At 46.4% G+C, this 13599-nt stretch overlaps 1 protein-coding gene across 1 annotated transcript; it reads right to left on the bottom strand.

Annotated features, from left to right (window-relative positions):
* Positions 1 to 958: 958 nt before the first annotated feature.
* On the bottom strand, positions 959 to 13522 carry ZNF75A (zinc finger protein 75a). The gene is made up of 7 exons (XM_036827551.1): positions 12774 to 13522; positions 11115 to 11633; positions 9380 to 9575; positions 8591 to 8748; positions 8187 to 8313; positions 4058 to 4168; positions 959 to 3875 (listed from the first exon to the last, which is right to left on the bottom strand). The coding sequence occupies exons 1-7, from the start codon at positions 13005 to 13007 to the stop codon at positions 3196 to 3198; spliced, it is 2025 nt and encodes a 674-aa protein (XP_036683446.1). The 5' UTR covers positions 13008 to 13522; the 3' UTR covers positions 959 to 3195.
* Positions 13523 to 13599: the final 77 nt, after the last annotated feature.

The following is a 13599-nucleotide window of genomic DNA, read 5'->3' as shown; positions in this document are numbered from 1 at the left end:
ACTGAGCGGGGGCTACTCTTTGTTGTGGTGTGCAGGCTTGTCATTGCGGTAGCTTCTCTTGTTGCGGAGCACGGGCTCTAGGCACGTTGGCTTCAGTAGTTGTGGCGCTCAGGATTAGCTGCTCCGTGGCATGTGGGATCTTCCCCGACCAGGGCTTGAACCCGTGTCCCCTGCGTTGGCAGGTGGATTCTTAACCACTGCGCAACCAGGGAAGCCCCATAATGAAAGCTTTTAAATAGGTATATATAAGAACATTGTTCCTCTCCTACATATATTATCTTAAATCAGGTATTGTTCTATGTATTAGAATGATTTCTGTTACAATGAACAGAAACCCCAATCACACTGGTTTAAACAATAAGAGGAAACGTATAGATTTATGTCGCTAAAAAGTCCTGGTCAATTCTAGGTGTCAGGTGATTCTTGATCCTACCGCTCAGTGGTGTCTCTAAAACCTGAGTATTTATCACTCTGCTCTGCCTTCTATGGTGTTAGTTTCATCCTAAGGTTCACATCTCTCCTATTTCAAGAAGACTATCAACATCTACTGGGTTACATATGTCATCCAGCAAGTGCTGGATCTGTTCTAGCATTTCCAACAAGACAGGCCAGGTTATGCTGCAGAAACACACAGCATCAACATCGCAGTGATTTAACGCAACAAAAGTTTATTTCTTATCCCTACAAAATCCATTATAGGTCTGGGAGACTCTCTGGAACAGATACCCCTCCCCAATGTGGGGGGCTCGGCATTCCAGACTGTTGTGACTTGTGACCCCTCTCTCTGTATGTGCTTATATGACTGAGGCAGGAAAAGACAGCATTAGAGAGTCCTGCACCAAAAAATAAACGCTTAAGCTGAGAAGTGAGAGTTCTGCGCACAACCCACTGCTCAAAACTATCTCAGGATCCTGTCTAACTGCAAGGAGAAAAGAGTCTAACCACTCCCTTCTTACTGTTCACTAGGATACAAGCTCCATGAGGATATGCATTTTGTCTCCTTGTCCACTACTATATCCTTAGTTTAGAAGACTACCTGGGCACATAATAGGCCCTCATTAACTTGAATGAATCAATGCAGTGTCAGCAAGAAATCCACATGTATATCTTGGGAGAAGAAACAGAGTCCCAGGGGTGTAAGGCTGAGACTGTTGGGTAAGAGCTATGCAGACCAGAGCTGCAGAGCTGGCTGAGCTTAAGAAATAAGCACATTGGTATACTGGTACAGATCATCTTAGAGAAGAAAATGAAATCCTGCTGACAGCGGCAGACCAAAACCTCAGGTGACTTACACCATAAAACACTGAAGCCAAGGACCAAATCAACCGAGCAAACCACCACCACGAGTGCTCAGCTCCTGGAAGGAGCTGCAACAGTCACAAATGCATCTGCTCCTTGAATGTAGTCAGTCCACCCAACATACCACTGGGGACCAGGGGAAAGGGAAGGACACGCACACTGACTGAGACCCTGCTATTGCCCAGGCCGTTAGGTGCTTTTCCTTCATCAACCCCTCTAATCCCCAGAAAAAACCTGAGTTGAGTGTTATCTCTATTTCATATGGAAACTGGAGATTTAAGAGTGTTTCAGTAACCAGTCAAGAAACAGGAATGTTTTACAAGCTAGAAATAGAAATAGATACAATACAATGTCATCCAGGCTGGCTGGGCAGGGACAACATACCGATGAGTCCTACTAATCCTGCCCTCAGGCCTGACTGATGCAGCTAAGTGACAGCCAACAGACCCACTAGCTATGGGGTCTTAACAAGCCTCTGGATCTCTTTTGAGCCTTATTTCCTTGTTTAACTCCTTTCCTGATTACACCTAGATGCTCTATCAGGAACACACCGGCATCACTGTTGTAGATAAAAGGTGGAGCTACAAGAAAATCCACAGCCTACAGAGGTTTTCAGCAATCTATCAAATATGTACACTAAGGCTGTTACATGATACGATGGAGAAAACAGAAGGATGACCCTTCCTGTTTAACAGTTACAGTGTAAGTCAGCCAACATAGATGTGTATTTGTCCGTCCTTGCCTACCACTCAGCTTCCTCTCCCAAATCTTTGCTTTTGGGAACTGGTCTCCTGCTCACTGGATTCCCAGAGTAACATGCCCTGTGACCCACAGGATCCTGGTGCAGTAAACACTCCAGTTCCCAGACAAATATAACCCTCTCCTTCTTCTTAATGATATACAAAAGCCAAGTTAAAATGCAAACAGATAAAAACCTGAGAAGGTGATCCTGAATTGCCATTAATTTCCATTTAGACCTTGGAAAAGTGCTCATTTTCATGGCTGTTTTATCCTATTGATATTGTGACCTAAGTAAACAGTCTAGTTTCTTTTACTCGAGAAAATTCTTCTTTACATGGCTAAAGATTCCAACTCGTTTCCATAATATCTCCTTCTTAGAGGTGTTCTCCCTTTTCCATCCACCACCAGAGAGGCATACAATAGTGATTAGTTCACCTGGGCAGATTCCCTATTGGTGAAGTAAATATGATTTCATCACAGTAAAAACTGTTCTAATAGGATTCAAGAGCTGAATTTGCTAAAAAGTTAAAAAAGGAACTCAAACAATGTCCAAATTTGTGAACAGTACCCGATGATAGGACAGTTAAGAAAATCCAATTTGATTCTTCAAAAATTTTACATTAGAATTCATTTCTGCCCATGAGATTATTGAAATTGGTAAACCTGGAAGACAACGGTATGCAATTAAACATCATATTATTGCTTTCTGTTTTGGAAGACCATGCTACAAATGTTTCTAACATGTATGTTTAAGAGTGGCTGGGGAAATCAATGCAAACCAACAATATTCACCTCTGTGACCACAGAAGAATTCATGGCTGCATCCACTATTTGAAGCTGAATTTGCTATTTTGCCAAATACAATCCCAAAACAGCTTTCCCCTTTACTCTGAATGTTCTCAGAACACCTCTCCTGTTAAGGAATTCCCTGAAAGTTTTTAGTAAAAACAGCAAGTAGTACAACTACTAACACATTCCCTGCAGACTCAACCTTGATTCCTTCTGTGAAACATGTTTATTTCCCAAAGTTTCCTGATGAAAAATTCCACTGATGAAAAATTCTTCATGCTTCATAATTTTGTACTTTTCATAACTTTAAGGTCAAGCTCCACTTGGTGAATTTCTTCAGACTGAGGACACTGAACAAGCTTCCCTTTACTGGTGGAGTTTCTGGTGTCTAAGAAGGCTTGAGCGTCTGCTGAAGTTTCTCCTGCATGTGCTACAGGTATAAGGCTGCTCACCTGTGTGAGTTCTCCGGTGTTTAATAAGGTGGGAATTTTGACTGAATTTTTTTCCACATTCATGACATGTAAAGGGCTTCTCTCCAGTGTGAGTTCTTTGGTGTGTGTGGAGATTTGTATTTTGACTGAAGCTTTTCCCACACCATGAGCATTTATATGGTTTTATTCCTTGGTGTGTTGTTAAGTGCTTATTAAGATCTGAACTCCACCTAAACCTCTTATCACACTGCTGACATTTATATGGTTTCTCTTCAGTGTGAATTCTTTGGTGCTTAATAAGGTCAGAGCTAACTCTGAAGCTTTTCCCACATTCCTGGCATTTAAAAGGCTTCTCTCCTGCACGTTCTTTTTTGTGAAGATCCATAAGTTTCAGCAGCTCTTGTTTCCAGGTTGAAAGTTTCTTTTTTTTCTTCACTGGAAAATCTCGGTGCCATTTCCCCACCCTATGCACATCACCATGATTTTCTTTGCCCATAGTTTTCTGAGGGACTTTCAATCTGGCCTTTTTTGATGCTATATCTACTGGTGCTTGTATTTCTAAGTCAGAAAGACATAGAGGCTGAAGATTTTCAGTGTCATTTTTGAGCTTTAGCCCTGCTGGAATAAACATAAGAAACAGCTAACTATATGACAGAGCAAGAAAGCCACAGTAATGAGGAGAAAAATTGGATGAACACTAATTTTTTAAAAAAACAGATAAGCAGAACTGTAAAATATTAAGCCCTTGTAAAAGTTCCTATTAAGGCACATTTCCTTTCTTCCGATGGTGTACCTACCTGTAGGCAGCTCTCCAGAATTGTCCTTGAACCCCAGGGATCTTTGAACCCATGGCTCTTCCCCTTGCTCTAGACAGGAGATCACTTTAGGTTTGGGGAGCACAAATAATGCTGTGAAATAGAAAAACTGAGGTCAAGGATTGGTAACAACAATAGTCCACTAATTCCAGACTATTTCAGGAAGAGCAAAGGATACTTTAACAGTCTGCAACACCAAATGGTTAAATGGATAGACTCATATCTGGTATCAGGTTCATAACATACTTCATTTGTGGGTGGATATGCAAAGTAGAGACTGAGAAATAAACCTAAGCTGGACCAATGAAAAGGATATAGGGCATGGGAATCCAGTGCATGATCCCCATCTTCTGCTACCAAGAATACCCCATATTCTACTAAGGTAGGACCAAACTGCAAAGGCTGTAGGAAATATACCTGGGCCTATTACGTCTTTAGGAAGACTCATACTGGATAAGGCCAGGTCTAGGGGAGTCAATGTGAAGGTCAGTGGGCTGGGTATCATAAACACAAGTGATTCCTCTTATACTATAGCAACTTTCAATTTAGCTCTCAGGTACCAGACACTGGACCAGGAAAGATTTCTACCATTGCCAGAGCTCACTGGTTCACATCCAGGTGGAGGAAACAGACCAGAATTACTTAGTGGACTTTCTCTAAATCATATTGCCAAGTATGGAAAGTATTCATCACTCAGTCATTCAATACATATGTGCTGAGTGGCTATGGTGCACCAGACACCCTCTATGTGCTAAGGATACAGTGGTGAATAAGCCAAACCCCCTGATCTCACAGAGCTTATCTTCTAGTGCAGAGTGAGACAATCTAACATTAATAAACAAGCAAATAAAATGTCAGGAAGTGATAAATGTTTTGAAGAAAACTAAAGCAGGGTAAGAGAACAGTTAAGATTCTGCTTCTGTGAAGATATTTTAGATAAGGCTGTATGAAAAGCCTCTTTTCGAAAGTGATATCTGAGCAGAACCCTAAAATGAGAATTTCACCATGTGGCAGAAACGTGGGCCAGGAAGAGGGAAGGGGAAAGAAATGAGCACATCAAGTCCATGAAACAGCAAGATGAGCAGTGTGAACAAAGAGGCCAGAGCAAGGGCACGAGAGGCAGGAGATGACAGCAGGCTGGTGAGGAGGGGCCAGATTTTGGAGGGTCCTGAGAGCCTTGGTAAGGAATTTGGATTTATTCTGAACCTTATGAGAAGTTATTGCAAGGTTTTGAAGCAAAAAATGTCATGATCTGATCAGGTTTTTAAAAGACTCTGGCTGCCATGTAGAAAACAGACTGAGAGGGCAGGAGTGGTGGCAGTGGGTGCCAGTTAGAAAGTACTGAGGTGGACCTTGATAGAGATGTTGCTGGCTGAGACCAGGATGCTAACACAAGAAGCTGAGACATGATCAGACTCAGGCTACACTGTGAAGGTGGAGCCAAGAGTGATGTGTTAGACTTAGTGGGGTATTACGGCAAGATCAAGGTAAAGGATGACTGGATGTTTCTTGCTCTGAGCAAATGGATGAGTGGGTATTCCTTTTACGGAGATGATAAGGGCAAGATGTAAGGGCAAGTTTGGAGGGAAGAAGAGATCAAGAATTCCAAATAGTGTAAGGAATGTGTACTTGGAAACAGCTCCCTGGTGATCTTTTCCCTGCCTACACCATCTAGTTGAGAACCAGTCAGCTACTAGAACAGAGACTCCCTCACAGGGGTGCATTCTCAGTACGCCAACAACAGGATAGATTAGTCCACTCCTATGCAAAGGGAAGGGGAGAACCTTTACCTAGAGAGATGACAGTCTCATAGTTTTCTTGCATTACATCATTGTAGAGGGCCTTCTGAGTGGGATCCAGTAACTCCCATTCTTCCTTGGAAAAATACATGGCCACTTCTTCAAATGTCAACAAGCTCTAAAGAAGAGAATGGGCTTTAGCTCAGTACTTGCCACTACAGAAGTAGCCCAACCTTCTGAGCCATCAACTGCATGGTAAGCCAGTCACTAAAGGAACTAACAGCACATGAATTTTTTTTAAGTGGGAAGGCAGAAAGGAAGTAGGCAAGGGATCAGCAAATAGCCTGGGAGGTGCCCAGTTCTTAAGTGGGATCATCTGGGTTAACACACCTCTGTGCACCTGCTGGGCAGTGTGGATCAAGGGCAGCAGGGAGAGGTAGCCCTAAGAAGCTGGAAAGCACAGCTCACCTGGGACTCAGGCAAGACGAGCTCAGGTGCCACTGTCCAGTCTTTGGCATTTGTCTGCTCAGGAAAGGCCAGGATCTGGTGAGCAGGCACCGCTGTGGAAGAGTGAGAGGAAATTTCTCTCCCTTCTGTCTTTGAACATCCTAGGCTCAGTTCTGAAACATAGAAGATCCTGATCTTTCAGTAGAAATGGAACACTTTACAAGTGTTATGTGGTACCTAGAAGTGGCTATCTCATTTTAAACAAGAATCAAGCATCTACTAGCCCCTAAGATGGGTTTCCCAGTTGACTCTCTTCAGTTTTCATGAGTGAAGTCAATAAAAGGAAGTCTTGTTTTTTCCTTACATGACATGAATTCTCCTGAGTTGGACAAAAATTAGAGGTGTTGGAAAATGTAGTACTGAGTCCAGTGTGCCAAGTAAAGGAAATGCAAAGGTAGAAATGAGCTTGGTGAGTTCAAGAAACAGCAAGAAGGGTTTCCCTGGTAGCGCAGTGGTTAAGAATCCCCCTGCCGGGCTTCCCTGGTGGCGCAGTGGTTGAGAATCTGCCTGCCAATGCACGGGACACAGGTTCAAGCCCTGGTCTGGGAAGATCCCACATGCCGCGGAGCAACTAGGCCCGTGAGCCACAACTACTGAGCCTGCGCGTCTGGAGCCTGTGCTCCGCTACAAGAGAGGCCGCAATAGTGAGAGGCCCGCGCACCGCAATGAAGAGTGGCCCCCACTTGCCGCAACTAGAGAAAGCCCTCGCACAGAAATGAAGACCCAACAGCCTTAAATAAATAAATAAATAAAGGAGTTCCTTTAAAAAAAAAAAAAAAGAATCCACCTGCCAATGCAGGGGACACGGGTTTGAGCCCTGGTTCAGGAAGATCCGACATGCCATGGAGCAACTAAGCCCATGCGCCACAACTACTGAGCCTGTGCTCTAGAGCCCGCGAGCCACAACTACTGAGCCCATGTGCCACAACTACTGAAGCCCGCGGCCCTAGAGCCCGTGCTCCGCAACGAGAAGCCACCGCAATGAGAAGCCCACGCACTGCAGCGAAGAGTAGCCCCCGCTCGCAGCAACTAGAGAAAGCCTGCATGCAGCAATGAAGACCCAACACAGCCAAAATTAAATAAATAAATAAATAAATAAATTTATATATTAAAAAAAAAAGAAACAGCAAGAAGACCAGTGTGGCTAAAGAGGACTGAGCAGGGCAGGAGTGGCAGGAGATAAGGGCAGGAAGGTGAGGAGGGGCCAGAACTTGGGGGGTCCTGGGTGCCTCTACAAGGAGTTTGGATTCATTCTGAATGTGTGAAAAGTCACAGTAAGGTTTTGATGCAGAGAAATGTCCTGATATGATCCAGTTTTTAAAAGATTCTGGCTGTGCTCTGCGGAAAACAGCCTGCGGGAGGGGAGGAATGGTGGCAGGGGGTGCCAGATAGAAAGTACTGAGGTGGACCTTGTTAGAGATGCCGCTGGCTTACACCACGATGCTAAAGCACAGCAGGCTGAGACTTGGTTGGACTCAGGCTACACGGTGAAGGTGGAGCCAAGAGGACTAGTGATGCAGTAGTACTACTGGGGTACGATAAGATCGGTGTAAAGGATGACCAAGTTTTCTGGGCTAAAATATTGGGTGAATGGCGGTGTCCTTTGTGGAGATGGGAAAGTTAAGAGAAGAGCAATTTGGAGGGAAAGAAGGCAGGAAGGATCAAGATTTAGGATAAGGAATGATCATGTGCACTGGGAAAAAGCTCCCTGGTGATCTGGATATACCTTTTCCCTGCCTACACCATCTAGTTGAGAACCAGTCAGCTACTAGAACAGAGACTCTCTCACAGGGGTGCATTCTCAGTACGCCAACAACAGGACAGATTACTCCACTCCTATGCAAAGGGAAGGGGAGAACCTTTACCTAGAGAGATGACAGTCTCATAGTTTTCTTGCATTACATCATTGTAGAGGGCCTTCTGAGTAGGATCCAGTAACTCCCATTCTTCTTGGGAAAAATACATGGCCACTTCTTCAAATGTCAACAAGCTCTAGAGAAGAAAATGGGCTTTAGCTCAGTACTTGCCACTTCAAAAGGAGCCCAACCTTCTGAGCCATCAACTGCATGGTAAGCCAGTCACAAAAGGAACTAACAGCATTTGATTTTTAAAAAGTGAGAAGGCAGAAAGGAAGGAGGCAAGGGATCAACAAACAAGTGCCCCAAATCCTGGGGAACATCTGGACTAACAGCTCTGAACACCTGCTGGGGAGCGCGGGTCAAGGGCAGCAGGGAAAGGCAGCCCTAAAAAGCTGGAAAGCACAGCTCACCTGGGACTCAGGCAAGATGAGCTCAGGTGCCACTGTCCAGTCTTTGGTGTTTGTCTGCTCAGGAAAGGCTAGGATCCGGTGAGCAGACACCGCTGTGGGTGAAGGAGAGCCACAGGAAATCTCTCTCGCTTCTGTTTCTGAATATCTTAGGCTCATTTCTAAAATACAGAAGACCTTGAGTTTTTCAGTATTGATGAGACACCTTTACAAGTGTATGGTGCCCAGAAATGGCCTTCTCCTTGTTAATGAGAACCAAGTATCTACCAGCCTCTAAACAGATTCCCCAGTTTTCATGAGCAAAATTAACAAAAGGAAAAACCCTTTTTATTTTCCTCTCATGACACAAATTGTTCAGAGTTAGACAAAGCTTAAACATATTTGAAAATGACGTACTCAGGGACTCCAGCATACAGTAGGAGATTTTAATCATTTATTACTTCTTTCCTGGTACACAATTTTCTTCACATTCCGCCACTGACAACCCATTTCTGATCCCAATTCCTTCTGTATTTTATGAGGACAAGGTGGGCTCGACCCTCTCCACTTTTCTAAAAAACTGAGTTCCCAGTGTTATTACCAGGGTTCTGTGGTTTGGAGATTTCTGTATCTTAGGCCAATCCCCACCTTCACCCACACCTGGTCTGCTCTACCATAACCTGGGGGGCATCCTAATTGCTAACGTGGCTGCATTAGTAGATCCACAGGGCAAGCAAGAGAGTGGTAACAACATTCTGGCTTAACAAATTACTATCGCAGCTCCCAGAAGGAAAGTAACGTGAAGCTCCTTACCCCTCTCACATATGGGCTCAGTTTCTTTGTGGGTATTCCTGATCAGCAGCTCTTGTAGACTCTGGTGTGTATTCCAAAATTCTTCATCCTGGGACATGCCCACTTGCTGGGCCTCTGCTGGCTTCAGCTTGAAGCCTAGGGCCTCTGCTGTTTCTCCCAAGAGCACTGCCTCCTTTCCCAGCTCATGGTCTGCAACCTAGAAATAATGCCCATCCTTGTTACCATGGAACTTACTTTTGGTTTGGGAGTTGGTGGGAGAGGGAGGAAAAAGCAGAGTGCAAACTGTGGGAAGAAGGAGACACTAAAGGAAATGTCACAGAGACTTAAAAGAGATACGGGACCACCAATTTTCCACAGAACTATACACAAAATATAGGAAAATTGGCAGAAGAGGAAAAAAGGTGTGGTTACTGCCAGCCCTCCCAGACAGCAGCCCCCACCCTCTGCATCCAGCCCAGCTCAGACCACTAACAGGGTTGCACAGGCCACCTGTTCTCATGCTGCCTTGACAGACTTTCTCTCCCAACTTAGATTCTTGCCTTAGTGGTTTCCTGTCCTCTAACTCTCTCAAAAGATTAAGGAATTGAATTTAAAAGTTGTCCTGTCAACCAGATTCTCCACATGGCCAGGGAAGAGTCTCACAGAGTATTGGGATGAAATGGAGAAAAAAGTGGGAGGAAAGAGCCAGGGCTCTGGGTTTCCCTGATGGCGCAGTGGTTAAGAATCCGCCTGCCAATGCAGGGGACACGGATTTGAGCCCTGGTCCAGGAAGATCCCACATGCCAGAGAGCAACGAAGCCCGTGCGCCACAACTACTGAGCCTGGGCTCTAGAGCCCAAGAGCCACAACTACTGAAGCCCACGCGCCTAAAGCCCATGCTCCGCAACATGAGAAGCTACCACAATGAGAAGCCTGCGCACCGCAACGAAGAGTAGCTCCTGCTCGCCGCAACTAGAGAAAGCCTGCACACAGCAAGGAAGACCCGATGCTGCCAAAAGTAAATTAAAAAAAAAAAAAAAAAGAGGGTCAGGGCTCCCATCTATCCTCAAATGATTTTGACACAAAACGTGTGCCCTCCCGGTATTCTCAGCAGGCCTGTGAAGCCAGCTGGTATGCCGCCACCTGCCCAAGGGCATGCCCTGGATCCCCGCTCACAGCACAGCCAAGGAACAACCACTGAGGGAGGGCAGTGGAGGCCCTTGTCTACAGTACAGAGGACACTATCCCTCACGCTCTTTCTTCTCTCAGCTACTCTGTTGGGATTTCCAAATCTTTCTTTCCCTGTTTTCTTTCTACTTTTTCTCTTCCTGGGCAGTCTTCCTCTTGTTGTTTGGTTTCTCCCTCTCTTTCGTATCTTCACTCTCCTTTGGTCTCTGAGAATTACTCCTTTTTTGGATCTGTACCGTCCTCTCCAACTCCTTATTGTCTTTTGTTTGTTTCTAAGAACTTGAGGCCCATCTCCTTCGCCAAGCCAGACTAGGCTCATTACCCTCAACACACCCTGGCTCCAAAGAGGGCCAAAAGCAACTCTCTCCCTAAGGCCAGGGAAGCCTCTCTCAGGATCTCTGAATCGTATGCACTGACTATGGCTGTGGATCTGTGCTTTCGCATCCTGCTTTACATGTCCTAAAGGGACAACAGAAGTTACCTATTTCACTTTATTTCTCAATTAATTGCCCCAGTACATCCACCATCACCCTATTTCACTGTACACAACAGGAATCTTTCTTCTCACCCCATTCCTCATTTGACCAGATTCCCTCTGCAAGTGTTCTACCAGGACCACAGCCTCCTCGATGCTCTGCAGATGGTGCTTCTTTATGCAGGTCTGGGTGTCCCTGGGCAGAATGGACAGGAACTGCTCTAGCACCACAAGTTCCAAGATCTGCTCTTTTGAATGAATCTCTGGCCTCAGCCACCGACGGCATAATTCCAGAAGCTGGTCAACAGCCTCCCGGGGTCCAGCTGCTTCATGATAGAGGAAGCTCCGGAAATGCTGGTGAGACCTCTCAGGACTGAGACTGTCCGTTTGGGGGGCATATTTCTTATCCTGACTGGAGCTCCCTGTCACAGGTCCCTTGGTCTCCCACCGAGTCCTGATCTGAGGGTTCAAGTACTCAGCCACCTTCAGATCTATGGTCATCATTCTTCTTGAGGAACAATTCTGCTCCTGTATTGGACACACCTCCAGCACTACCTCTGACAACTGAGGCCCAGTCTGGTCTGGAACAAAATCAATAAAAGGATCTTCTTCCTAAGGCATTGAGGGCAGAAAAAAGTGCATGTCAGTAAGAAAGTCACATGAACTTTACTACTTGTTACTTATTATGAGAGAAACATGAACTTTAAAAATCTACTGCCAGGCCCTTGTTTCTCTCCTTTTCTTTCTATTATTCAACGGAATACAGCACAGCTTATTAAAGACAAATGCCAATAAATCACTTTGCCTTAAAAAAAAAAAAAATCAGGAAAGGTTGGTGGGTGAAAAAACTAGTACCCACTGGCTCCAAGGAGTTTGGGGATTATCCAAAGATTTAATTGATGCACTTCCTATGCCATCCTCTCCTTGTAAAGGAAAGATCAGGAGAATATTCTGAGTTTCTCTTAAATTTCAACATATCGTCCTAGTCTGTCTTCAGTAAGAGGGTACAACTTCTATGACCTTTATCCTTTTGGGAAGATGGAAGCCTTCACTTCCTGGACCATTTGAGGTGCTCCTTTCCATTGTGTGAAAACTGGCAGGAGAGCTGAAACAATGAGACCAGAGTAGAAGAAAAGTAATTCAGAAAAATGGAGACTTATTCTTCTCAAAAGCATCCCCCAATTAAGTAACTAGTTGCTCTACATTTGTCTTGGCATTTCTTTGCAAGACATATAAAGAGCACCATGCAGAAGATGTATACCTGTATAATTTTTCTTTCCTTTCCAAATTCACTTATTTATGTATGTATGTATTTATATATGTATGTATGTATGGTTGTGTTGGATCTTCGCTGCTGCGCATGGGCTTTCTCTAGTTGCAGCGACTGGGGCCACGCCCCATTGTGGAGCATAGGCTCTAGGCGCTCCGGCTTCAGTAGTTGTGGCTCGTGGGTTCAGTAGTTGTGGCTCGCGGGCCCCAGAGCGCAGGCTCAGCAGTTGTGGCCCATGGGCTTAGCTGCTCCGCCGCACGTGGGATCCTCCCGGACAAGGGCTAGAACTGTGTCCCCTGCATTGGCAGGCTGATTACCAACCACTGTGCCACGAGGGAAGTCCTATACCTGTAGTTCTAACTTCTCGTTACTTGACCTAGGAAAAATTACAGCTGATCCTTGTTCACAAAATGTTTATCCAAATGTCAATTGGAAAAAAAAGGACAGCATGTTAGTTGGTGGTGATTACATTCAGCTGCTACCTTTCTCCAGGGCTCATTTAGACCTCTAAGCGAGGCTGAGGAGAGCTTCGTGAGGCTCACTTTCCCTGAGGTGATCCAGTAGAAAGGACACCGAAATTCTGCCCAGGAAGCCAAGATGTTCACAGACGGCCGGCCCCCGATGGCTCTGAGGTGCTGGGGACACTTCCCAGGCTTTTGCATCAGAGGAAGCTGATCTGACTGAGGCTGGACCGCCCGTTTCTCCCGCAGTAACATCAGCCAGTAAAGGAAACGCCGGCGGAGGCGGGAAAGTGGACACGACCGCCCTGGCGCGCCCGCGAGCACTGTGCCTGCGGGCAGTGTCCGAGCGGGCTCCCGCCGCGCGGCCCCGGGCGCCGCCCGCACAAACTTTGGAGAGAGCGGCCTCACGAGCCTGACGGCGGGCCTCGCCCCAGACAGTCCTGTCGCCCGGCTCGGAAACACCACCGGCCGCTGTGCAGCGGCCCCGAGCAGCGGCCGGCGTCTCTCGGGGGCTCCGGAGCCGGCGCCGAAGCGGAAGCCACTTCTAGGTTACCTCGGACGGCTTGGCTTCGTGGAGGCCGCTACCTCTTCCCGGGGCTCTACCACAAGTCGCCGCCGGCCCGGCCACCGCTCTGAGGACAGCTCCCCGCCACGCGCCACTCAGGGGCGGGCCCCCCAGGCCCCGGGGTTTGGGAGCGCAGGCCGGGCACTATTTAGACCCACCCGGCCCCCCTACCCCACCTGAAATCCTCCCTGCGCAGCGACCCGCGCTCCAACCGGAGGCAGAAGTGACGCGCTTCCGGGGAGGACCCGCTCAGCCCCGGCTGGGTCCGTGAGCACCGCCGCT

This window comes from Balaenoptera musculus, chromosome 15 (assembly GCF_009873245.2).
Source record: "Balaenoptera musculus isolate JJ_BM4_2016_0621 chromosome 15, mBalMus1.pri.v3, whole genome shotgun sequence".
NCBI classification, from domain to species: domain Eukaryota; kingdom Metazoa; phylum Chordata; class Mammalia; order Artiodactyla; family Balaenopteridae; genus Balaenoptera; species Balaenoptera musculus.
The sequence above is the reverse complement of the archived record's forward strand: the minus strand, read 5'-3'. Positions and strand labels throughout refer to the sequence as shown.

Coding starts and splice junctions, on each gene's coding strand:
- ZNF75A (XM_036827551.1), bottom strand. CDS start 13,007: ATGTTACTGCGGGAGAAACGGGCGGTCCAGCCTCAGTCAGATCAGCTT. Junction 8,314..8,590: donor TCATCTTGCCTGAGTCCCAG/GTGAGCTGTGCT, acceptor TTTCTTCTCTAG/AGCTTGTTGACATTTGAAGA. Junction 3,876..4,057: donor TTCTGGAGAGCTGCCTACAG/GTAGGTACACCA, acceptor TTATTCCAGCAG/GGCTAAAGCTCAAAAATGAC.